General features: G+C 32.9%; 2 protein-coding genes across 2 annotated transcripts in view; one reads left to right on the plus strand and one right to left on the minus strand.

Annotated features, from left to right (window-relative positions):
• The first annotated feature begins 296 nt into the window (after window positions 1-296).
• Window positions 297-7,586, plus strand: LOC143909182 (lysosome-associated membrane glycoprotein 5). Its single transcript, XM_077427084.1, has 7 exons — window positions 297-313; window positions 424-683; window positions 4,293-4,432; window positions 4,508-4,672; window positions 4,741-4,857; window positions 7,058-7,266; window positions 7,343-7,586. Exons 1-7 carry the CDS (start codon window positions 297-299, stop codon window positions 7,584-7,586), a joined length of 1,152 nt encoding a protein of 383 aa, XP_077283210.1.
• Window positions 7,587-14,889: 7,303 nt separating this feature from the next.
• LOC143909183 (tyrosine-protein kinase-like otk) overlaps window positions 14,890-27,365 on the minus strand; it is a 37,126-nt gene continuing 24,650 nt past the window's right edge. The window contains exons 4-24 of the mRNA XM_077427085.1: window positions 22,031-22,157; window positions 21,740-21,838; window positions 21,601-21,665; window positions 21,378-21,525; window positions 21,161-21,297; window positions 20,930-21,087; window positions 20,713-20,854; window positions 20,245-20,634; window positions 20,018-20,158; window positions 19,833-19,945; window positions 19,593-19,743; window positions 19,297-19,513; window positions 18,671-18,804; window positions 18,453-18,593; window positions 18,008-18,376; window positions 17,589-17,923; window positions 16,850-17,037; window positions 16,661-16,772; window positions 16,491-16,586; window positions 15,223-15,348; window positions 14,890-15,143 (exon numbers count right to left, since the gene is read on the minus strand). Of these exons, the coding sequence (XP_077283211.1) occupies window positions 15,039-15,143; window positions 15,223-15,348; window positions 16,491-16,586; window positions 16,661-16,772; window positions 16,850-17,037; window positions 17,589-17,923; window positions 18,008-18,376; window positions 18,453-18,593; window positions 18,671-18,804; window positions 19,297-19,513; window positions 19,593-19,743; window positions 19,833-19,945; window positions 20,018-20,158; window positions 20,245-20,634; window positions 20,713-20,854; window positions 20,930-21,087; window positions 21,161-21,297; window positions 21,378-21,525; window positions 21,601-21,665; window positions 21,740-21,838; window positions 22,031-22,157 (3,494 nt within the window). The 3' untranslated portion in view covers window positions 14,890-15,038. The remainder of the gene's footprint in view (window positions 15,144-15,222; window positions 15,349-16,490; window positions 16,587-16,660; window positions 16,773-16,849; window positions 17,038-17,588; window positions 17,924-18,007; window positions 18,377-18,452; window positions 18,594-18,670; window positions 18,805-19,296; window positions 19,514-19,592; window positions 19,744-19,832; window positions 19,946-20,017; window positions 20,159-20,244; window positions 20,635-20,712; window positions 20,855-20,929; window positions 21,088-21,160; window positions 21,298-21,377; window positions 21,526-21,600; window positions 21,666-21,739; window positions 21,839-22,030; window positions 22,158-27,365) is intronic.

Genomic DNA, 27,365 nt, shown 5'->3' on the forward strand with positions numbered 1-27,365 from the left:
TCCGAAACTGGACCAATTTAAAAAAAAATGTCATCATTGGTATGAGAAAGATATTTTCTATGTTTGTGTGGTCGTATTTTTTAAAAAATCAACCGTTAAATAAACACGCTGGACTCTATTCGTTGGTGTAAAAAAGAGGCGATTTTATAGATGTTTTGGCGGCTCCTAACTCATATAAAAATAACTAATCAAAAAATTAAACCATAGAAACATGTCAATGGTGGATATTCATAGCATATTAAAAAAAAAATTCTCTAGTGCCATTATTGAGGAAGAGAAAAGTGTAATACGTTTGTATGGACAAGACGCTGGTGTATAGCCCTCTATATAAGATGTTGGGCGACCCTTCAAAATATATTTTTGCCGCCCCTTATTTATTAATATTTTAAAACATAATTTTCTAACATCAAATTTTGTATGTAGGTATATAAAAAAAATTGCCCAGGGCGGCAAGAAAGCTGGATGGTCAGGGCCTGCAGAAAGACGAACTCATTTCACTTCAGAAGCCTTCTTTTCCTCGTCGAACCTTCGCGGTCGATCAATTCTGATTGGATATGTGTCTATTTTGGACTCGGCGAGTTCTAGATTTATTTTCGCGTGTTCAGTACCCGTAGTACTGCATCACTATGACGAACTAAAGCCGCCCACTCTACGTGACGGGGGTGCTTCCGGTCTGAAAAGGCGTAATTACGATTTCCCAGAAGTGTATTCTCAAATTTATTAATACGCTCGTTTATTTTTAACGATCGTTCTACTTTTATAACCGGAGCAGTTGGAGAACTAATGCGTTATATTTCCCCATTACATATATCTGTCGTTAAGTGGAGTCGTCTTTGCTTTTATGTGGCGTTAATGTTAATGTTTGACATCAATTCCTAACATGCGCAATAATAAATAATGAAAACTAAAAAAAAACTTTTGATTTTTTTTTAAGTAAAAACTCTTTCTAATTTTTTGAAAGACAACTAATTATAATATATTTTAGTTGAAAATTCGTTATTTGTATATGAAAATTCAATTTAATTTGAATTTTTTGTAATATTGAAGAGATACATACATACATAGTTTTCAAGCAAATGGCTTACATATATACAAGAATAAAGCAGCCAATAACACTAAATACATATAAACAACAAAAAAAAATTATATTATATAAATACATTTTTTATTTGATTTTGATTGTTAAATGCTTTTTATTATTATTAAATTATGTTCACAATAGCTACTGATCTACTGATAAATTTCTATTTTACAATTTTATTTTATTTTGTTAGTAATTATAGTATTATATTATTCTAATGTTAATGTACAGCATAATAGGAAAAAGAGCTCAAAAACAAATTGACAATTCTTAAAAAATGCTCATAATACATATTATACACAATATTTATTATTTATTAATAGTTTTGGACCATTGTGGCATTACAGGAAGAACCTAATGCGCCACAATGGCCTACATTCAATAAAGATATAAGTACAAGTAAAATTAGTAAAAAACAGAAAAATTAAAAAGCAGAAAACATGGTAAAATAAAATAATAATAAGAAAGTAACAAAAGGAAAATAATAATACAATTAAAATAGTACAAAGGAGAAAGAAAAATTAAAATAAATAAAACAAATATGAATAAAAAATAAAATCACAGCGAGGCCCAAATGGAAGAGAGTAGATTAAGATTCCACTCATACATCACATTCAAATTAAGAAAGTAACGATAAGTGCAGGTTACCAGATAAATATGTTAAAATAATATCCGATAATCTCCGCTCACCGAGGTGGAAAATATCACATTCAGGGACGGCAGCAACGATTTCATTGAGAAGTCGAATAGCTCTAGGTATAGGAGCCATTCGAAAAAGAACTGTGCGAGCAGGAGGTATAACCATTAAATTATGATATCTACCACGCACATAATTATTAGGTATATAAAGTCCCAACTGTTCCAGCAACAAAGGGCATGACGTATTACCACTCAGTAGCTGGAGAACGAAACGAATTAACGGGAAGTTTCTCTGAAGTTCAAGGGAATTATACCCAAGCATGCCCAAAAGGAAAGGAGTAGGATAGAGATATGGGTAATACCCAAACTCTTTCTTATATAGAAAACGAAGAAATGTTTTTTGCACTTTTTCGATAATAAGAGAGTAATTTGCTTGATGCGGATTCCACACAATCGCATTATACTCTAGCTTACTTCTAACAAGCGAGTTGAAAAGCAAGCGAGAAGACATGGGGTTGGAGAATAACTTAGCATATCTCAAGACAAATCCAAGTCGACGAAAGGAAACGTCAGCGACTGTCTTGATGTGGTTGTGAAAGGTGAATTGAGGATCAAAAGTGATACCCAAGTCGACCATAGATTCCACAATTATTTATATTACAATATTAACTAAATACTCTCTAAAGTCGACGATCTAAGGCAGATTGTGTTTATGTAATCTGTGTTTATAACTGAAGGGTATATAAGGTTTTTATACTCGTTATTATTTACTTGCTATTTTTATCAATATGATTGTTTTCTCCATTGGTTCTATTTTTACAAGGCTTACTCAATGTTTTACTTCGCCAATCGTTCAGGCAATATTCCTACATTCTTCCGATCGGTTTGAAACTTCAACATTTTGCGCAGTCACCGATAGAAATTTATTCTACCAGGAAGGCCTAACAGGTAGACCCCAATGCGCCTTCCTAGACAATTAATTACAAACATTGCGGCACTTTTATTACATAAATCGCTGTATTTCAAAAAGCTGAAGAACACGAAATTAACAATTAATTAATAATTTTTTTAATTAATTCATAGATACATTTATGGATTTAGACTTATACATCCCTTTTTACACATTGTACGTACATAAATCCAGGATGATTTTTGCCAATTTGATGGAGGAACCGTTTCAACAATGAAATCAGATAAATTGGTCAACTCAAATTGATAGAAAACGATTGACTTTGAGTCACAAATATCCAAATGACCAGCAGTGTTAAATATTAACACAGGATCGAACCCGGCAATCTCTCGGTGCTAAACATAAACGCAATCACCGAGCCATACTGCTGGCTTATATTTTTTATTTGACCGTTGTGACGCAACATACATACTTACCTGTAATGCCACAATGATCTAAATATTGCAATAAATATATTTTATTTGTAATTCTTAGTTAATGTTCATATCTATTCATGAAGGCAAGACTATAAATAATATATAAACTCTGTTAAACTTTGAGAGGAAATTTCACAAACAAGAACGATATCATCAAAACATTTTACGTATGTACATACGTGATATTAACATAGTTTTGAGAGCTGTTCAAAAGATAAAACTTTAAATTTTGTTATGCTCAATTGTTACACATGTTCATTGTTAAGCGTTCGTATGGTTATATCTGTTTATGATATAGTGAAACTCTGATTAAACTAAATGACATATGTATATGATATACTCGTACAGAAAATATTGGAATAAATGTGATCAAGAGATAACTACCATTTCTAGTTTATTGATAATTTTTAATTATAGTAATGAACTTCTGATTATATTTTTTAAATATATGTATATATCGAAACGGTTAACAGGTTTAAGAGGGCTGTACACCCGAAACCTAAATTTTGTTGCCGTTCCTTTCTTCGATATATATATTGAGTGAATGTATATATTGAGTGAATGTGATAATATATATCAATATATATATTGAGTGAATGCGACAGTTGCGCTTCGACCAGATAATACGTATTTTAAATCGACAAAATCGAGGTTTCGTATTCTCCTATTTTCTCTTCCAAAACTGGACCAATAAAAAAAAAAATTCATCATCGGTATGAGAAAGATATTTTCTGTGCAACTGTGTGCGTATTTTTTTAAAAATCGACCGTTAAATAAGCACGCTGGACTCTTTTCGTGGGTGTAAAAAAGAGGTGATTTTATAGATGTTTGGCGGCTCCTGGCTCCTATAAAAAATAACTAATCAAAAAAATAAAACAATAGATGCATCCTAATGGTGGATATACATAGCATATTAAAAAATAATTTCTCTAGTGCCATAATTGAGGAAGGGAGAAGTGTAATACGTTTGTATGGACAAGGCGCTGGTGTCCAGCCCTCTTAATGGTGTTCGAAATATCCTCAAAATTTCAAATTACCAGCCAAATGTACAAATAAATTACACATATTTTCAAAAAACATATAAAAATATGTGATGAATACTAATAAAAAAAATGTATACAAAACAATAAGTCAAAATCTTTAGCAAAAATAATATTGTATCTATTGATGCTTCTTATATGTATAGATAGAGTAAATCTAAAATATTTAAATGTTATTTTAGGTTGCGTTTTGTACAGCGTTACCGGCTTACAGCTGGAAGGGTTGTCGACAAAGAAACCGCGGTATACAAAGTACAGTAGAACGACTCCAATGCCTGGCGATACTGTGAGATACCCGAAAATGTTAATGCTTAAAATATTCAAGCTATTACAGTTTGTTAATCCTTCATTTGCATTGTAGGGTCTTTCATCTGGCAGTTTGGTGGGTGTACTACCTGCTCCGGTTCCGACTGTCTCCAACACCGCTCTTTACAGAGTGAACAGCTCATCAGGAGCTACATGCATATTGCTCAAAACTGATGCCTTGCTCAGCATCAAATACACCAACAAACTCGGCGAACAAATGGTAAGGGAATCTTCACTGTCCATAAACATTGTATTAAAACGTATTGTAAATTTGAACTATGTTTTAAGGAGGCTGATCTGTTTGTGCCTGAAGAAGCTGTTGTAACTGGAAACTGTCGATATGAAGACATTGAATCAATGACAATGAAGTTCAAAGGATTTGAACTGATTTGGAGCTTTTCTAAAGTATATTTGTTATATGGTATTTTCATCTCACGATAGCGTATCTTATAATAATTACTCTGGTTAATGGGTCATATTTCTTCCATTGAAAAAATGTCTCCATCAGTGTAGAAGAATTTAACAATTATTTTCACTAATATATTTTCTATATATAATACATCTAATATACAATTTCGAAAGAGACTCTGTATGTATGTATTTTTGTTTGTTTGGTTTGTAAAGACACGTATTTTGGGCATCTATTTTTGTCAATTTTAGCATTTTCATTTTGCATTTTAGCGTTTTAGGGCATTAAAAATGTTCATTATCACCGTCTAGAGTTTAATTTTAAATAATAAACAATTTCGATGAATTTTAATAAAATTTATATACATACAATTTAAAGACAACACAACAATTTAAAAATAATAGAAAAATTCAAAAATGTTTTGTAATTAAAATTACAAAGAAAAAAACGTGAATATTAAAAAACAAAGACAAAAAACATGAATTTAAAAATACAAACACAAAAAATATGAATATAAAAATATAATACCAATTAAAATTTATTAAAACTCAACATGGAGCATATTTCTACACATTCTTTTTTGGGATCGTGCGACGATCGGTAACAATTAATTATTTTGTATATACTAAAATACCTTTCAGCATCCACACTATTGACGTGACACCAAATAGATTTTAGAGCTGCACAACCAAACTCTTCATATTTCATTTTTGTTGCCATCAATAATAGCAATATATCCGGCGTGGATTCACTTTTTATATTCTCTATATTAATTGCCTAAAAAAGTGCAGATATCCTTCCAAACATTGAGATTCTGTTAATACATTAAACAATGGCACGTTTCTAAAAAACGAAACTCTTTCTATTAGATTTCATACCTGCCACATATGGATTATTTAGTCTTGAATGCGATTCTAGTTTTAAGACACTTTTTTGAGCAGCCTTTTGGATACACAGCTCCAACTGTCTTCTTTTGTTTACACTAGTAGACAAAAACAGTTGCTTGGTTTCGACAGGAAAAACACCTTCTATGGTAAACTGCAAGTTCTGATTTATCCCCTCAATTTCTTCACATAATAAATGGGCAAAGGAATAGGAAGATCCTTCTAAATCGTCTATTAATTTTATAATTTTTATTCAAATTTCACTTTTGTTTGTTATTTTACCATCTATTCGCATATTTTACCAATTTAGTATCTATTGGCATATATTCCGAATTTTAGCATCCATTGAGCATTTATGGCAAAATGCCCAAAATACGTGTCTCTAATGACTGGCAATTATTAAAATTGAGTTGGATCTTTCTGGCAAGTTTAAAAAGGCAAAAATCGAGACAAAAGTATGAAATGAGCATGCAGCCGCGTCGTTTGCAGCGATTTGTCAGATCGAAAAGAAAACTAAAGCCGGGAGCGAAGGCAATGGGGGGGGGGGGGGCAGATTCTGGTATACATATATTTTCGAAAGAGATTTAGTATATATGTTTGTTTGTTCGTGAAAGTCAATTTAATAAAAAAAACAAATGAGTATTCAAATAAATTTATATGAAATAAAACGATGCGGTGCAAACGATCGAAAAGCGCCAGACAGACTGAACCACAGATTAACGACACGTGTACCTTATGCGTGCGCACTGATCGCACTTACACTAAGCGAAATCTACCCGAAGTCCCGACATACCTACCCTGTATACGTTCTGTGCTTCTGATACTTTAGTTCCGAATTTTTCCTTATTAAATTATTAAAAACTCGCCAGAAAGATCCAACTCAATTTTAATAATTACCATTTTAATAATTGCATCTGTGCACATCGAAAGGTTACTCGTCATCTGATGTGCAATCTATCATTCGTGAAGTCGAGAATTGCGTTTAAAGCAGCCATCCAGTTAATCTGTGGTTCAATCTGTCTGGCGCTTTTCGATCGTTTGCACCAAACCCGAAATAAAACTATTCAAATAAATGTAATAAAATGTTTACTATATTAGATTGGCCATGTTTAAGCGGTTTATATTACAAATACCGAGCGAAGCCGGGTAAAAACACTAATATATTATATGTGCGTTTGTTTTCTATACAATTAAAACCTGCCCAATAATATACGCTATTGTGTGATAAAAACACTATATAAATTACAATATTTTTTTATGTTCTATAATTAATATGTATGGACTGAAATCAAATTGTTTGATACATTTACAGACTCCTGGTGGTGAAAGGTGGTATGTGAACAAAATGGAACTTAATTACAATACAAATAATAAATTATTTGAACACATCGATAAGTCAAACGTTCCGATGACTCTGTCGACTCCGGTCAAACATTCGGCTTTATTGTTTCCAACGCCAGTAAGTAAGTCGTTCGGTTGCACAACAGAGACAACAATAGAACTTGACAATTACGATCAATCGTAAGTACATTGCGTTTTGTGTGGAGTTTGGAATGTGTGGTATTCGGTTCATTGAATGGCACGTGATGGTTTGCAGGAAAGGGGTGGATCAGAAGGCGACGGTTTTCCTGAGGGATTTTCAACTGCAGGCTTTCATGTACAAAGCGAAGAATGCATTCGGACCGATATTTGCTTGCTCTGCCAGTGGATCAATGCGGGATGAGACTGCTCCGATAGCTGTTGGTGCTACACTCTCGGTGGCCGTCCTGTGCACAATCACCGGCTATGGAATATTCCGCTATTTGAAAGTGAAGAAAGTCCAATACGACACGATGGAATAGATTTAATACATCCTAGTATCGTTTCACATAGCAATTGTTACATATCATTGTTGATTTGTTCAAAAATTCCATTGCAGCGATGTCGAGTAAATATTTTGTAGTTATTTTTAATGAATCTGACATGCGAATTTGAAACGGAAAACTTCATATAATAATATTATAATGATTTATCGCAAATTAGATAGTTAGAAAGGTGATAATACTCATACCATGGAATTGTGTTTCACATTAATAAGACTTGTTGGTTACATTGAAAGTTAAAAATAGCAATGTTTTTCCTTTAGGATGAATTAAAATAGTATATTGTCGATTGATTATTTAAAAATATAAATATATAATTAGTCAAATCAAGTTTTTATTATGTATGATACAATTAATTTTATATTCAAATGGTCTCCGATTAACTATTTAATTATATAACGAGGTCATGAGAGTATTCAGTGTATTATATTTTTGATTAATGAAATAATATTGTATTTTCAATACATTCAAAGGAAAACATTATTCATTTTCAATTTTAGTGTTGGAGCTAGCGAGTCTACGTGCATAATCAATTTGTAAATATTTTCAAATATTGTGATCTAATATCCACACTTAAAGTTTCCTCTTCAAGGTATTTGAATCAATATGTGAATATTTGATCTCATTGCTTGCAAATACATACATATATTACTAATAATATCTAAATAGCACGTCGGCGGTTAACTATTTTTGAAAATATTTATAAATTGCATTCTAACTTCCTTCAATATATCTATCTAATTTAATTTCTACAAAAACTAATTTATCTTATTAAATACAATTTAATTTAAATGCAATGTATAATATAAACTGTATAATTACACATTCCATTAACATATAATTTTTTTTATATTATAATGATGGTAACTATGGTACATAATAGTGAATATTATTTTGATTTTTTTTATTTAAATGAAGGACTGATAAATAAACACTGCAATTTATTAATTCGTGGATGTATTTTGGAATTTATCAATGTTGCAATAAAATTTTGATCATTGAAATTGTACTATAGGAAAATATTTTAAAAAATATATCACATGTAGGCATGTCAACTTTAGAGTATTAAGAATATTTTGAGAAACATATTACGAAAAGAATTTTAATCTAATGCATAAACATATCCACATATATGAAACTGTTATCTTCCGAAAATTCCATATCAATTTTACATGTACTAAAATTACTATCAAAATAAATTTATAGTTAAGGATAAAATCGTTTAAATCAACATTTTTAATTTGCACTCTGACGTGTAAATGTGATAGAAGAAAATGGCGCGTGTTCAAAAATGTATCGTAAATGTTCAAAAAACGTTCACAGATATATATATGAAAAGAATTATTTGAAAATCGTGTTGTGCTTTGAGTTGACAATGTACTCGGATTTATGTATGTATGTACTTCATATTTGTTGAGTAATTTGAAATGAACAATTGTAGCGTTAATATTTTTATTATTGATAGTTTATAGATGCTTTAGCAAGTAATTTATTTATTTAAATTCTCTTAGATAAGTTAAATGTAATCCATATTGATATATTTTCCTCGGGAAAATGTACACTTTTGATCAACTTTTGTCATTGTCCTATTTAAAAGAATACTATTCTTTGAAACTATACATTTTCTAACAAACATACTAACTTTTATTAGCTAGTAAGGATATTAAAGGGGAGATGTCATTACGACAGTCTTGAAACGGCTAATGTTCACTCTTTTTTCTCAATTTTGTCATAACATAATAATTGCTTCTAAGTATTTGTGATTTTTTTTTTAATTTTGAGTTACTATTGTGGTGCAATTGTACAATTTAAAATTCGACTTTAAACGACTGGTTTGATATATATGTACGTAAAAACTTTTGAAAATATGTCTGACGAACGTCTTTTGTGATATATCTATGTCAATTTCACATTGCAAATACGAAAGCTGGTTTTCAATCAGTATTTGCTATCAAGATATCAATAATGACGTTTACTGTGCAGCTTTGACGTGTGTTTCCTCAGTTAATATTTATATCTGTGTGCCAATAGGCTAACTTAGGTATCATTAAGTTTATTCCTCTGTACCCCGTGCCTCGGAGTCGGAGTGTAATTATGTTGTCTGTACCAAATTTTATGGTAGAGTTGAATTTTAATGTAAAATATGAAACAATTGTGACTTTTTCGACATTGACTATTTGTGTAAGGTGCCGTATGAAAAATGCTCGACGGTGTTGTATTGTTTTCGCACGGTTGGTTTGTAACGATACGAGGCTTACGTCACTAAGACTAAGGAATTAAATCATTTACTACATCAGACAGATACACAGCATTGATTGAAATTTAAATTTTCCCACTATGCACAAACCAATACCGAAATATGTATGCCAAAAACTCAAATAATGGTTCAATCCGAAAGTTACTTAGTGTTTAAGCTATCAGACTGTGAATTGACTAGAGGAGCGGGGATCCTCGTTGCTGTGGTCCATTTATATCTAAGATTCACGTAAAGTCGGCTACAAGTCAATACAATTCACGCATTTGTCAGCACGTGGATCCCCGAACTGCGAGACTAATGCTTACACGATGACCATGTGCACTAGCTTTGGATTGTTTCGTCGATTCGAGCTAAAGTTTCGTTGCTTCAGTACATTTATTGATTATCTATGTATGTGTGTATGTATTTTACGTGCGCTTTTATAAACGTTTACACCATTGATTTAAGTATATTTTCAATTACTAAATTCTCGTTTGATTTGCATTAGTGTGTATTGATTATTATATATAAAAAAATATATAGATAGCGTAATGTTGGGGATTGTAACATATATTTAATATTTATATTTGTATCAGTGTGTTATATAAGCCATACACTTGTCTTCCATTAAATAAACATATGTATTTATTCATAAATGTTTATACATATTTAGGCCATTCGAATGTATCTCTAAATAATAATAGCCAAATGTAACCTAAATTTCAAAGATATTTTTGTGTATTTCTCGATTAACATTTACAAATTTTTTAATTATTATTAATTTTAGTTATATTGACAGGTTTCAAAATGTTATCTGAAAATCAATGTAGTTATTTTTTACCATTACTAGTCAAGTTAGTTTTTGTATGCAATTTTATGAGAAACTTCAAAGTGTATGAATTGTAAAATTTTATTTTCATTCAGTAGATGTTGTATATTGTTTGAAGGTTCGTTTTTTGTTTTTATCTATGCATATATTTGCGATGCGGTGCAAACGATCGACAAGCGCCAGACAGACTGAATCACAGATTAACGACACGTGTACCTTATGCGTGCGCACTGCTCGCACTTACACTAAGCGAAATCTACCCGAAGTCCCGACATACCTACCCTGTATACGTTCTGTGCTCCTGATACTTCAGTTCCGAATTTTGCCTTATTAAACTAGCCAGAAAGATCCAACTCAATTTTAATAATTGCATCTGTGCACATCGAAAGGTTACTCGTCATCTGATGTGCAATCTATCATTCGAGAAGACGAGGATTGCGTTTAAAGCTGCCATCCAGTTAATCTGTGGTTCAATCTGTCTGGCGCTTTTCGATCGTTTGCACCAAACCCATATATTTGATATTGTTAATTTGCAGATTTATTTCCCAATGAGCGATTTTAGAGATATTTAGTTGGCCTTTAAAATTAAATGTCAATCGACAAAATGCTTTCGATGGTTACTGTTAAAAGCGCCGAAATGCTTGTTGAGAAAAGATCGTTGAGAAGAACAATTAACCATTCTAAAGTTAATGTTAAACCAATTAGTTAGCAGTTACAATTACGGTGAAGCTGTATATTACACATAAGTATATTTATGTATGAAAATATAATTATTACATTTAAAGCTAAAGTTTGCATCTTTTGATAATAATTGTGTTGTGATGCATATGTGTTTTGATTATATAATTTAACCGCTGTTGCAAAAATCACCCGCCAACTATCTCTGTCGAATCTCAAAAGCACGCTTTAATCGCTTGAAAATGTTGAGGGAGAGGACACCCAAACAGAAAAGATGAGACGAACATAGTCAACCACCACACCAACGATAAAATATTTTATTTCAAAGTCAGTTAAGTACATTATTTTACCAAAAAAAAAACGTGATTAGTTTTTGAAGTGTTAAGATTTTGTGATATTTACAGTGATATTTAGATTTATTTATAATTTATTATGAAAATCGTTCATTGAGTCGACAGTCGAAGAGATATTCAAATTGGTGTTAGGTAATATCGAACGATTGAGAATACCCACATTTATATTATTTAATTCGGTACTGTTAAGATGGAGATAATTATTGATTGATTCCTTTATTATGCTTCATTATACATTTATATATATATATATGTATGAACAAAATATATATATATACATATATAGTGTGAAATTGAATAAATAACATGTTGAATACTTGGTTCATTTTATTTACTACACTTTTTCATTGTCATAATATAGAGATGGACACATATCCATAAGTAGATGGATACTTGAGAAAATTTCAACTGTAAAGGTGAATCCTCATGCCGTAGGGGGTCAACAGGGCGTGCACGGTCACGGAGTTTAACCCTTTGAATGCAGATTTTTGTATGGTGACACGACAACTCGTTCACAGATTTTCCGTAAACCGAGGATGCGCTCCAGGCATTAAGTATACGGCCATCTCTTTCTCACCCCGTCTGTTCACCAAGATCTCGTTTACTCTGCCATTACGTATGCAGCCATCTCTTTCACAGACCGTCTGTTCACCGATAACAGACGGTCTGTGAAAGAGATGGCTGCATACGTAATGGCATAGTAAACGAGATCTTGGTGAACAGACGGGGTGAGAAAGAGATGGCGGTATACGTAATGCCTGGAGCGCATCCTCGGTTTACGGAAAATCTGTGAACGAGTTGTCAGGTAACCTTTTCGTATATATACAGCTACCACGAAATCCGTCTTGTGCAGCTATATATAATATATAGCATCAAATATGAGCCATAATTGACTTTTGTTCTAATTCCTGAGAAATCAGTGTATGTATGTACCTATAGGTAGAAGGTTAACCATTTGAATGCTGACCAACGCCGATCGGCGTTTTGCCAACAAGTCCATTAACCTGAAATACGCCGATACGCGTTGTTTTTGGAGTATGTAAAAAATAAACAAGAATACTACCTGCTAAGCCTTTCCAGGTAGCATTGAAAAGAAATGCATTGAACATAGGTCGTGTAATCCGTGTCAATGTTTATAAAGACTGGTTTACACCGGAATTTCTGAATTTATAGCCATAGCAGAATTTCTCGATTGAAATCCCTAACTGCCGAGTATTTTAGATTTTGGCTTGGCATTTAGTTTGTGAGCATTACATTTTAACAACAATGAAGAAGATGGAACTAGTTTTGGAAAAATACATTCATTAATAGACTTCTTTTGTTTATTTTATATTGTTGCAAGATATATTGGAGTGTCTAAACACACCTTTACAAAGTTCGAAATCCTCGGCGGTAGTTATCTAGGGTTTGTTTGGATTAGCTACCATTTTTATACCTTCTATTGGATTTCTAAATAATTCTAGTTGGAAATGTTGGCGAAATTTTCAGCGTGACGGGCTTTCAACAGAAAAGACGTCAGCACTGAAAGGGTTAAAGTTGGCGCTGATGAATTTTTCACACACATTAAAATCGATATCGATGTTTGTCATACTCTCATAGTAAGATTTCTGATTAGTAGAATTGATAATAGTTCTCGAACAATCGAAATATTAAGCATAATTTGAAAATAATAAAATTGAAATTTCTTGAGTATTAAAAGATTATTTTATTTCGATAAATGTATAAATGTAATAAATTATAAAAAAATCTTAAAACTATCTTAAAACGTCTAAAACTATTCTATATGCAATGTTGATACAATGATGTTTTTTTTTATACATATATAAGTTTTTAAGCTTTCTCAGCCTCTTCACTACCTTTCATATAAAATTGAATAGAAAATGTTTTATCACATGAGTAAAATTTTATAAAAAAAAAATTGTATATAAACTTATCGGAAATTAAAAGTCTGATATATGTATGTATATTAGTACAAAAAATAATAATAATAGAAAGAAATGAAGACATCACTCTTATTCTAATATTCAATATAAAATAATTCTTACAATAAAATATATACAATCTCATTGTTTTGTCAATGATAAATATTAAATCGAATCTTCAACAAATTTTACACGATAAAAGCTAAACTTGTAATAAATACGCATGCGACATCCTTATAGATTTCTTTTGCATCGATGAGTATTACCAATGGATGCTTCACACATTACTATCATAAGTATATCAAAAATAAAATGCAAATCATTGAAACATAAATAAATATGAATTGGGGAAGACTTTCCTATCTAAAATCTACAGACAGCATATCGGATACTATATAGTTGATGTTGAGTTTGGAAACACTACGTATAATATTATCGGGCGATAGCAATGTGCACATACATACATAACCTATAACTTACAAACGAAAAGCAAAAATGACTAGAAATTATAGTACAAAAGAATATAAGAAAGCATTAGTTAATAGATATTGCTCGTTGAAAAATATATCGTTACACGTACAGAATTGCACAGCACACACACACACACACACACACACACATAGAGTTTTAAAATGCATTCGAGAATGCACATTCAAAGAGCTTTAGCAATTTTGTATTTGAACGTGTAACGATGACGGAAGGCATCATATGCGATTATCACATGAATATAAAACACTTACGAAGTACGATACTATTATAGTTAAACGATGATAATAAATCGTGTGTAAATCTAATAAATGCAAACTGGTACAGTCATATTTCACAATATACAATATATATATTATATATGTATGGATGTATGAATTATAATATATATATTTTTATATAAATATTTTTTTATGCTATAATATAATAATTAACATCTTTTCCAGTGGAAATTCGATTCATATATGTACGATAATGTTCAATGGATGTGTCTTTACAATAATAATTGAGACAACACTACATACATTTCCGCTTCATTCGACCATTCGTCTATCATATAGTAAAAATTAAACGTATAAAATACATGCAGATTATAAATAGTATCTTTATAAAAAAAAATACATGCATAGTTATAGGCACACATACCTAACTTTATAAAAGCCGTTAAAAAAATACATCAAAAAATGTACACGTATAAAATAAAGTCGCGTCGAAAAATTACGATTGTAAAAAATATAAGACTAGTTCATTTTTAGATCATCGTAAAAAATAACGAGAAAAAAATCAGTCAAAGTGGACTCACAATACAATGTGGAGCCACAATATGACGTTAAGTATAAATTCATAGTAAAATACATACACAGACACAATAAATACAAGATCATTATTATATATGTATATATTTAAAAAAAATCAGTCTGCATGGAATCACTTTGAAACCGACGCTGTGGACTCTTTGAGAATTTTCGATATTGCTCGAGTAGTTTCCGTAAATGTCGGCCTATTTTTTGGCGATACGTCCCAACATTTAACCTAAACAACAGAGAAATATTAACAACATCCAGAAAAAAAAAAAAAGGATACAAACAAAAACATACATGAATATACGTACGAGGAGATCAACGAGACTTTGAGGCATATCATCGTGTGGTTTCCACGTCAGGGTGTTACCTTTCAATTGAGTCATGAATGAAGAATCACTCATTTTTATAAACGGCAGTTCAGCTTTATGGAATATCTGAAATTATTTTTTATTTCATTAATATAATTATGTACATGGAAAAGTAATTAATATAAATATACGCAGTAGCGTCGCTAGGCTCGTGCGGGGAGTGCAATCTGCACCCGGTGACACCAAATTGTTCAAATTGAAAAGCGTTAATTCAACAAATTCATTGTATGACGGTCATACGCGCCTCATTGAAATTTCTGTATATATACACAGCTTTTTGTATATATACAGCTTTCTGTATTTATACAGCTACCACGAAATCCGTCTTGTGCAGCTATATATAATATATAGCATCAAATATGAGCCATAATTGACTTTTGTTCTAATTCGTGAGAAATCAGTGTATGTATGTACCTATAGGTAAGAAGGTTAACCATTTGAATGCTGACCAACGCCGATCGGCGTTTTGCCAACAAGTCCATTAACCTGAAATACGCCGATACGCGTTGTTTTTTGAGTATGCCAAAAATAGACAAAAATTCTACCCGCCAAGCCTTTCCAGGTAGCATTGAAAATAAATGCATTGAACATAGGTCCTTGTCAATGTTTATAAAGACTGGTTTACACCGGAATTTCTGAATTTATAACCATAGCAGAATTTCCCGATGGAAATCCCTAACTGCTGAGTATTTTAGACTGTGGCTTGGCATTTAGATTGTGAGCATTACATTTTAACAACAATGAAGAAGATGGAACTAGTTTTGGAAAAATACATTCATTAATAGACTCCTTTTGTTCATTTTATATTGTTGTAAGATATATTAGAGTGTCTAAACACACCTTTACAAAGCTCGAAATCCTCGGCGGTAGTTATCTAGGGTAGTGATCTAAGGTTTGCTCAGATTAGCTACAATTTTTATACCAGCTTTCTATTGGATTTATAAATACATAACTCTAGTTGGAAATGTTGGCGAATTTTTCAGCGTGGCGGGCTTTCAACAGAAAAGATGTCAGCGCTCAAAGGATTAACTGATTCAGTCAGACGGAGACGCAATCCAGAAAAAACGTGTGAACTTAGCTTCTCTTTTGGCGTTTCGCTCTCGTAAGTCATAACAATCAATAAATAGTAATAATTAATAAAAAATATTTTTTAGGTGACACCACCCTTAGCGACGCCACTGAATATACATATGTATGTATGTACATACCTCCCAAACGGTACATGCAAACATGTATACATCAGATTTAGCCGAGTAATCGGAATCGCATACACACTCATACGGAAGCCACCTCAGAGGAATTATCTGTATGAAATGAAATATATTAAATTAAATTGATAAAAGTCGTAACTATAGCAACACTAACAAAAGTAACTAACCTGATTGACGTGTTTGCAATACTCTTTGCTATATGTGTCTTTTGTGAGCGCTGGGAATGATATTTTAGCCATAAATTTGGACGATATTAAACAATTTCTAGTAGCCAAGTCCCTTAAAAAAAATATAAATTACATAAAAAAAAAACATCTACCACTTAAAGTTATACGACATGATGAAACGTTACGAACTTGTGAACCATCCTATTATCAGCGATGCATTCCATTCCTTTACTGATTTGATGAGCAAGAGCCAACATTTGGGGTATCAGTAGTGGGATTGTATTTGAGGTTTTTTTAATAACGGGCGCACTCTCGTCTACATTCTTCAAAATTTCTTCTTCAGTTCTAGTCGCCAATAAAAATTGTTTTAAATCACCCTAAAATCAAATTCAAAGTTAAAACAATGTACAATTAGGGTGAAAACACACCGAGTGGTATTTATCATATTTGAAGAAATGTAGGAGAAACTTGTCGGTTGCATATGGATATGCATACACATGCGATCTACCAAACATATGCATTCTGCACGTGCAACTACATCCAAATTCGGTTTGGGGATTGTTTACAAGCCAGGGACGTGACGTTCTATACCACTCAGTGTATTGTCACCCTTACACCAATTCATTTAATTATTATTTTGAATAAAAATACCAATAATTTTATTTTACTACCGCCATCTATGTTCAAAATTAAAAACTGGATAAACCTCAGTCACTTTTCAGAAATTCAAATTTCAAACTCGTCTTACACGATATTTTTGCACCGTCGTAATGGCGGAGGATCCATTTACTTATATTGATGACCAAAATGAGCAACATGGCAAAGTATGAAAACGATCGGATAAGAGGCAAATTTTTTCCTGAATTGTAATCGTAAGTTAAAACGTAAAGGAGGTGTGTAATAATAATAAAAAAACAATTATATTTACCCAATCGGTGTATTCAAACACGAGATAGTGCGGTTCAATCTCATTGCACAGACCGATAATTTTGGCAACATTGTCGTGCTTTATTTTAGAAAACATATCCAGTTCCCGTTTGAACTCGGCAAGATGATTCTCGTCTTTCGTATGCAGCAAAGACTTCACCATTACAAACTTGGAGTTTTTATCCGCCTCTTTATCGTCATTGTGACTTATTTCTTCGGCGTCAGTCAAGGCCGTAGTATCGCCGTTTAACAATTCCATTTCTTCGATTGCTGGATTCTTGCTCAACCTCGGATTTTGGTATTTGGCAACCATAACATCCCCAAATTCACCGCGACCTACAAATCAATAATTCATATCAGAATATGTACATTTATATTACACTCTTCACATAAGAACATATGTATGTATGTACGCATTACCTAACGTTACGAAATCATGCAAGCAAGATCTGGTCATGGCTAATTTGTCATACGATGAATTTCCACCTGTGATGCTTCTTTTGGAAGCTTTAGAATTGATCGACATTTCTGAATTGTCGCTTCGATTGTGACCACTCTCACCACCGGTGGTGTTACCACAGTTATCGGTAGATCCTCTGTGTTTTCCACCAACGCTCCCATTTTTAGGCTTGATATTTCCAGACCCGTTACACTTATTCTTGGCATTCTTCATTTGGCAATATTTATCGACATCCGCGTTTTGTATATCGTCATTATTTTCAATGAGTTTATCGTTGGGTCCGTCCTTTTCTTTCAATTCAACTTCACCATTTTCTAATTTATCATTGGCTGTAATTTTTTTCATAGTGTAAAATATATTTTAAATATTAACAGACATAAATCAAAACTGAAAACAAATCAATACCCATATTCCGAGCTAGTTTGCGCCGCCTGCGGACACGGCACCATACCATAAGACCGATCACGAGAAGCATATAAGCTCCGACGACACTCATCGTAATGAGTATTGCTTTCGTTATGACACCATCTTCGTTTTCTGGATTTTCTACAAAAAAAGCCATATTGAAAATAAAAAAACAAACAATAAAATTAATTGATTTAAAATATTTCAAACTAATTTACCATTCATATGTACAACAAGGACAACTTCCTCTCGGCGCAAACCAGCTGAACTACCAGCAGTACATCCATAATGATCGCTGTCTTCCGATCGAGCCGATTTGATATACAAAGTTCCGTTATTGAGTAAGTTCAATCTATAAAATTTTTTATTTATATTATTTTATCTTCAATTTATACCAGGAAGGCCTAACAGGTAACCCCAATGCGCCTTCCTGGTCAAAAACATTGTACATTTTGATACAAATATTATTAGTACTATACAAAGTACATAAATACATATCAATTAATATCCACAGAGACATCTATGGCTAAATTTGTAAATTTGCAGCATTTTGTACAATTCAGTGAAATTCGAGATTACTGAAAACTCGAGATTTTGCGAGAAAATGGGTAAGGTTGTCAATTTGTTGGAAACGTTTCAATGAAAATCAGATAAATTGGCAAACTCTGATAGAAAACGATCGACCTGGAGTCACAAACCCAAGTTCTGACCAGCAGAAACCAGTGGGATTTGAACCTGTGACCATTCTGTTCAAAGCATTATATGCTAACCACTAGTCTATTATTATATAAATATAAAATTTCGTTTCAAAATTGATATAAACCGAAGTCATGTAATGTATTACCTTTCATTGCCATTAGTTCCGCTACCCCTATTGATAGCATCACCATTAGTAGATGAAGCCGAATCATCGTCATTGATGGTAGTGATTATAATGCGATTACGATCCCATTGAGTTTTCGGTTCGGGATCTCCTTCAGCGATGCAATCGATCCAAACAGGATCACCTTCAGTCACATCTATGATCTGAGACGGCAGTGGAGATATGAATCGTGGCGATACTGAAATCGTGAAACATATATAAAATATTCAACACATTCAATAGTGTGAAGGTTTTTTTTAGAAATCTTTGATATTCACCGATGACGTCAATATATATTGATGCGTTTATCGTTCCTTGAGAATTGGTAGCTATACATGTGTAATTTCCTCTGTGCAATTTATTTACTTTAGAGAATTGCAGCGTTCCGTTGATTGACTGGACATCATCGGGTAAAGTGTCATTGTACATCTAAAATGTGGAAAATTCATATTATTTAATAAAGTCAATTACATAAATATGTACATACATAGAAGATAGTACGATTATATGTGACTTACTTTATACCAAACGCTATTAGGCGTCGGAGTTCCTTGTACTTTACAATGGACTCTAGCAGAAGCATTCAATTCGAGCCTTTTATTTACAGGTGGAGGGGAGAATTTTAATTGCTCTGTAAAAAAATCTTCAATTACATAATTGCTTTATATATGTACATATGTTGTAAAATGCGCAATATATTTACCAGTGATAGATAAAACAGCTGGTTGAGATTTTATCGACATGCCAGCGGCAGTAAGAATTTCACACCAATATACTCCTCTATCTGTCAATAGTGTGTGTTCAAATTTTAGAACACCTTCTCTTGGATTGATGACAATATGATCTAGAAATAAAATAAATATTAACAAACCATATAATTATTATTTCATATTGTTTTATTAAAAATTAAATATATATATGTATACATACCTTGATCTTCGTTGATTAGTTTGCCACCGTCTTTTTTCCATTTCAATTCATACAAGTCCCAGTTAAAATCATTCAACCACTTTTCGATGAGTTGTTCTTTATTCAGTGGAAGATTTCCAGTATCGAGTTTTTCAGATGATTCGTAGTCGCTAAGGGTAGTAAAATTTCCAAACGACAGTGGAAATTCCCTCTCTCCTGTGTGTTTTTTGGAATGATGAGGTTTTCCATTGATCGTTTTCAAATAACTCGACGTGATGATTTTATTCCAAAACGATTTTATTTCCGTTTTCAAATTTTTTGGATTTTCCATTGATATATCGCATTTTAGAAGAGATTTATGATTCTCATCTACTGTGATCTTCACTGGATTCTTAACAATTTTTGGCATTGCTAAAAAATATACATATAGCAATGATTTAATAAATACATGAAAATATACATAAAATATTACTACAAATAAATACTAACGATTAACTGCAATAAATATTGAAATTTCTTGTGAGCCTGCAATATTTTCACTAGTGCACATATAGACACCTTGATGTTCTTTTTTCGTCACATCAATGATCAAAGTACCATCATCTACTCGCACTTCACCCGAATCAGATATCTATATCAATAAATGATACAAATTAAAACAAATAATTAAAAGTAATATTTAAATAATTAAAAAATAATAATTTACCAAATGCTTTTTAATATTCTTCCATGTTATGAGACTCGGAGGAATGTTATCTCTCGAGCCTAAGCAAGTTACAGAAAAAGGTTGATCCTCTTGAGCGACAACCACTCTATTATCTGATATGTGAGGTTCAAAATCATGAACGGTCAATGGTTTTATATCTGAAATAAATAAAAATATAATAATTTGCAATTCAAATGTCTTAAATTTAAATCCATTCTCCAGTTAACTTACAGGCAATCTTTAATTTTGCAGAAAATCGTTGCAACTGAGTGTTTTCACCATTTCGAAAACTTACACACGAATAAAATCCTTCATCTCTTTTCGTGATGGCTTTCAGTGTGAGTGAACCGTTTTTATGTATCGTAATTCTAAAAGAAACAGTAATAACATTAAAGAAAACGATCACCGTAAAACGGTTATTTCGGGACCATCGAATATATGTATTTACCTTTCGTTGGATTCTAACGGTGAATCCATATCATTCTTGAACCATTCTACGGTATCAGCTCCTTTGTACTGACAATCGAAATGAGCAGCAGATTTTGGCGCCAGTAACAAATCTGACGGCTGTACGGTAATGTGTGGCAAAGCATCGTCTACAATTTAAAATTCAATGAATAATCATATAAATAAATGCAAAACATAATAACGTACGAAGAATCGATACAAACCTTCAATATTTAAAATGAAGTTAGTTTTACTATCCCTCATTTCACCATCAAAATGGACACTACATCTAAACATTAAAAATGAAATTTAATCAATTTGTATAAAACAAAATAATTTTTGAAAACAATGAATCGAATATACCTATAAACTCCATTATCTTTAGCTGATGCTTGCTCTATGTGGAGTGTTTTCTTAATAACGTCAATTCTATTCATTTTAGACGTCACTCGTTCAGCATTTCTACATAAAATTTATATTATTATTTTTGTTTAATTTTATTATATACATATATACCAGGAAGGCCTAACAGGTAATGAGCCTTCCTGGACAATTACAAACAAGGCGCAAGAGTTTACCTGTTAGGCCTTCCTGGTATGTATGTAAAAATAAATAAATAAATAAATTATATATATACATAAATTAATATCGTACCTGAACCAGTGATACTGAACTTCACCGCTTCCGATATCAGCTTCACATGATAGCCGAATATCGACACCATCTAATATACCACTGACATCATCAGGCTTTTCTAATTCTACAGCAGGATTGTTCAGAACTGTAACAAAAAGAAAAAAGATAAATAATTGATAGGGAATACGAGACGGATTGAATCGTTTCATCGCAATATACATAATTAATGTTTCAACTACAACATTTGGCAAATGGCAAACGTCGATTCATTGTTTGTTTTCCATCAAGCTTTGTCCGCCTGCTGTTTCGGCGGACCGACGACCGGCAAACTATTTCGACCGATTGTCAAACAGTTCATGAAAGATTTACAATTGATACTGAAATATCTGCAGATTCTCCATTACAAATAACGCTGTCACTCCGGACAACATGTGGTAAACGTTGATTTTGCGAATAAACGTCACCCATTTACAAATTGACATTGGCTAAAACGGGACCGGTTAATATTCTACACGTGATGTGTACGAAGGCGGTTAAAAGCACCGGAATGAAAGAAGGCAAACAATGAGTTAGGATGAGGTATATAGAGTAAGCAACGAAGCCGAATACAACACGCTTTGCCACTTTAAACCATCGACGGAGACACAGAAGAGGGCTGATATATATTACAGAGTCAACACTACTTGAATAAGACAAAAACAAACATTTAACGAATTAATATTAAAGTGCATATAAATAACTATATTATTTAATGTTTAATATAAGATCTTTGTAAAGAATGTATATTTCATTTTATCTTTTAACTAGCTGAACCCGGCATGCTTTGCAATGCCACAATAACGCATGCAATTCCCGTTCCCGTTTTTCGATGTGTTCCAATAAGTGAATGTTTCAGTTTCAAATTAATACCTAATAATCAAATTAAATTACAGTAACGATAATTTGTCGGGAAAACGCAGGCGGCGAACACATTTGAAATTATTCAATTGTTTGTTTATTTTACCCCAACAACGCAGGTGGCGACGCGAACACATTTGAAATTATTGCGTTGCAATGCCACTCATTCCTGTTTTCCCGTTCCCGATCCTGTTTTTGGGCAATTTTTTTTTACAGAAATCATCGCGGACATGCACACAATAACTCATGTAAGTTTCATCGCAATCTAGATTTATACCAGGAAGGTCTAACAGGTAACCCCAATACGCCTTTCTGGCCAGAAACATTGTACATTTGATACAAGTATTATAAGTATTATACAAAGTACATAAATACATATCAATTAATATCCACAGAGACATCTATGGCTAAATTGGTAAATTTGCAGCATTTTATACAATTTAGCGAAATTCGAGATTGCCTAAAACTCGGGATTTTGCGAGAAAATGGGTAAGTTTGCCAATTTTGTGGAACCGTTTCAATGAAAATCAGATAAATTGGCAAACTCTGATAGGAAGCGACCGACCTGGTGTCACAAATCCAAGGTATGGCCAGCAGAATCCAGTGGGATTTGAACCCATGACCACTCTGTTCAAAGCATTATATGCTGACCGCTAGTTGATTTTTACTTTTAGATATTCTTCCTATAACTAGGCAGATGATCTTAAAAGTTCCTTCTATGCTCTTATTTACTTTACCATTAACTCTACACACAGAATGCCTCCAAAAAAGGCGGCTAAACAAATATTGAAAAAAATATTTGTTAAAAAAATCAACACCCAGAATCAGTCATCAGATGTTACAAACTGTGCAACAAGTTTACTTCGAACGTGTCTATTAAGATAAAAATACCAAGATATAATGCGATTAAGGATAGCTACAAAGGCAAGACATGACAAAGGTAATATGTAAATCGAGCTTCCAAAATTGGGCTTATCGCATTATATATAAATGTATATACATATATATGTATTCACTATCGGTGAATGTTTCTTTTTTTCGGGACAGGGGTGGCGAAGGGGTGCGAGCCGCCCCACTCGGTCTCCATGGCGACCGGCCGCTCGTAAAATTTTATGAGCCGACAAAACTCGCTAGGGGGAACGAGAGACTGTGCACAGGGGTCGCAAACCCTCGCTTAACCGCCCCTGGAATGGAACTACCGTAGACTTTGAGCTACCTTTCGAGCGCCGCGAACTCGAGTCCTTTGCATACGAGATGCAGAATTTCACGAAGAAAAAGGGAAAAATTTATTCCACACATAATAAAAACGTATAGCTCGGTCTGTGCCTAGAACGTTCTCCTCAATACAAAAAAAAGGACCCGAGTCCAAATCCTGGTCGAAATTCAGACATTTATTCGATTTCTTTTTATATGTTGTATTTTTCAATATATACCTAATCGTTTTAATAAAAAAATGCATGTAAACATCACTATTGAAAGTGTGAGCGTTTATTTAGAAGGATTAATATTGCAGGTTGATGCGTCATAATGACGCAACAATGGATTTATTAAAAAGGGATACTCGATAAGCGATAAGCCTGTGCAAACTTAGAATTTCGAAAAATTGTAAAAACATTAATTCAAATTTAATATTTTATGCAAATTGGCACTATTGAACCGATTAATCACTCATATAATTTTTTTTCTAGCAAGAAATAAGGCATTTCATCTTTTGGCAAACAAAATAAGTAATTTGAAATAAAATAAGAATAGTTAAAAAGTATTGGAAATAATACTGGCAAGGCAGTTATTTTGAATAAGGATGTTTAAGTTTTAATCTAAATTTATTGTTGAGACAAAATTGGCACCGCCAATATTAAATTATACCAGTGTTGAACCCGATGACATATCATCGCATGGGTGTTGGTATATTAAGTTATTAAATAAAATAAATTAAAAGAAATGTGTCGGTTCGATCCGCACACGGTCGAATTTTTTTCAAATACCTTTTAAATATATTTAATTGTTTAATATGAAAAAAAAGTAAAAACTACCTACCTAACTACATGTAAACAATATAAAAAACCAATATAAAAATTAATTAATTAAATAAATTTTCAATAGATGGCTGTTAATTCTCTGCCAAGAGGAAACATTGGAAGGAAATAGTACATATATAGAAGTTTTTCCTTTTGTTATTGTATTCGTATATACGTTTTGGCAGTAGTTTAGCTGTGACGTACATATGTATGTATGTCGAATCGAAACGACTATTATAGTACAGTGAGCATTATCTCAGACAGACAGAATAACGATATTATTATTAAATTATTGTGGCTCCCTTTAGTTATGCCTATCCTCTTCAGTCGCCCACCTGAAGAAGAACCTCCTTCAAAGCACTTCACCGAATGTCAGAAACAGAGCGCGCATTATCAAGGAAAAAAGTGTACATGCATACATAGGTAGATATTCCACAGAATATAAAGAAACTTATTACACAATTTAACACGGAACGTAGAATACGAAGTGAACGACCAGGCGAAAGAACAAAAGGATCGGAAAAAAAGCACCGGAGTGAGGGAAGCGAGCCAGAGTTGAAGTAGCAGAAATGCAGCAGGATTCGAAAGCGGCAGAGCGCGGACGAGCAAAAACCCAAAGCGCACCGGGTCATAGGAACAAAACAGAGAGAGAGAGAGGGAGGAATTCCAATTAGCGGACGAGCGAATTAAGGGGAAGGAAGAGAGGAGGAGGAGGACGATAAAGATGGAATATATTAAGACGTCTCTCTCTCCAGAGCGAGGACACGGAGAATGTGCCGGACCGGTTTTCAGCTGCGAGAAGAGTCCTCGCCGCGATCCGACCGATTGATTTTCAGATTAAATCGCGAGCTAATTTAACCTTTAGGCCGCGTGTGCCGCTCGTAAAGCGAACGAAAGACGATGATTATCTTGGTGAAACCCCATGCCACACACCTGCGCGACAATACAACGTTTGCAATAAAGCGATCGATCTGAAATAACGGAATCTCCACTGCTTACTATTCATGCAGACTTGAAATAGTTAACAATTTAAATAAGATTTGGCATTATTTTATAGTATACGTTCTTAAGAATTGTAAATAGGTTTTTGAGCTCTTTTTCCTATTATGCTGTACATTAACATTAGAATAATATAATACTATGACTACTAACCAAATTAAATTAAATTGTAAAATAGAAAATGATCAGTAGATCAGTAGCTATTAAAATAGATATAAGATGTATTGTGAACAAAATTTCGTAATAATAAAAAGCATTTGAAAATCAAATAGTATACGTTGCTACACGCCGAAAGCAAACTTTTGTAGAACTATTTACTAAGCATGGGATAACTATTTACGTCTTCATTTATGAAAATAAAAGCCAAGAAATCTGACCCAGGGATCGATTCCAGAAACAAATCAGTCAAAATCACAATAATTCCTAAATATTTTATTTTATTCAATCAATCAATCATACTATATACACTCGTCATTAAAAATCGCTCCAATGCGACGAGTGTCCTATACAGATCAAGAAATACACCAAATTATATATTAATACAAATTATTATGACACCATAGCCAAGCAAGGTGAATTGCAAACATCGTATACAATACGATCGACAAGCATTAATACAACAATACGATTTTTTTTATACAACAATCACCCTCAGATACATATATGGAGAGAAAACCGACGAATTTTGCGATATAATATAATAACTCAAGATTTTGCGAGATAAATGGGGAGGGAAAGCCAATTTTGCAGGAACCGTGTCAATGAAAATCAGAAAAATTGGCAAACTCCGATAGGAAGCGACCGACCTGGTCACAAAACAAGGTCCAGCCAGCAGCAACCAGTGTGACTCGAACTCATAACCACACTGACCATAACAAGATATGCTAACCACTAGTCCATGCTGCTGGTTATAGTCCAGCAGCGTGGAATAGTGATTAGTAAAGCCCGGACCCTGAGGGGGCCGTTTATTGTTCAAATATTGTAAATGCATTGTTAAAGGTTTGCCGAACCTTTTTTACAAATCATTTACAACAATTGAACAATAAATGGCACGCTTCTGGTCCTACCTCTAGTGATTAGTATACACTGCTTTCGAACAAAGTGGTCACGGGTTCGATTCCCACTGGTTGCTGCTGGCCAGACTTATACATACATATACAAGAAAGGCCAGGTTAGGCCTTCCTGGTATACATATGTATGTATATGAATATAAGGTAAAAACGAGATACATAGGTGAGCAATATTTACAAACTGCTAGCGAACGTCGAATGACTCGTTTTCGATTAATGGATATATGTATGTATGTAAACGTCATAAAAACTGAATATATGACATGTATTTACGGTCATAAAATACATATTCTGTGAAACGAACTTACGATAAGCGAACATTGACTGTGAAAATTCTCACAATAGAGAAACTCTTATTCGATCCAAACC

The sequence above is a fragment of the Arctopsyche grandis genome, chromosome 3, assembly GCF_051622035.1.
Source record: "Arctopsyche grandis isolate Sample6627 chromosome 3, ASM5162203v2, whole genome shotgun sequence".
NCBI classification, from domain to species: Eukaryota; Metazoa; Arthropoda; class Insecta; order Trichoptera; family Hydropsychidae; genus Arctopsyche; species Arctopsyche grandis.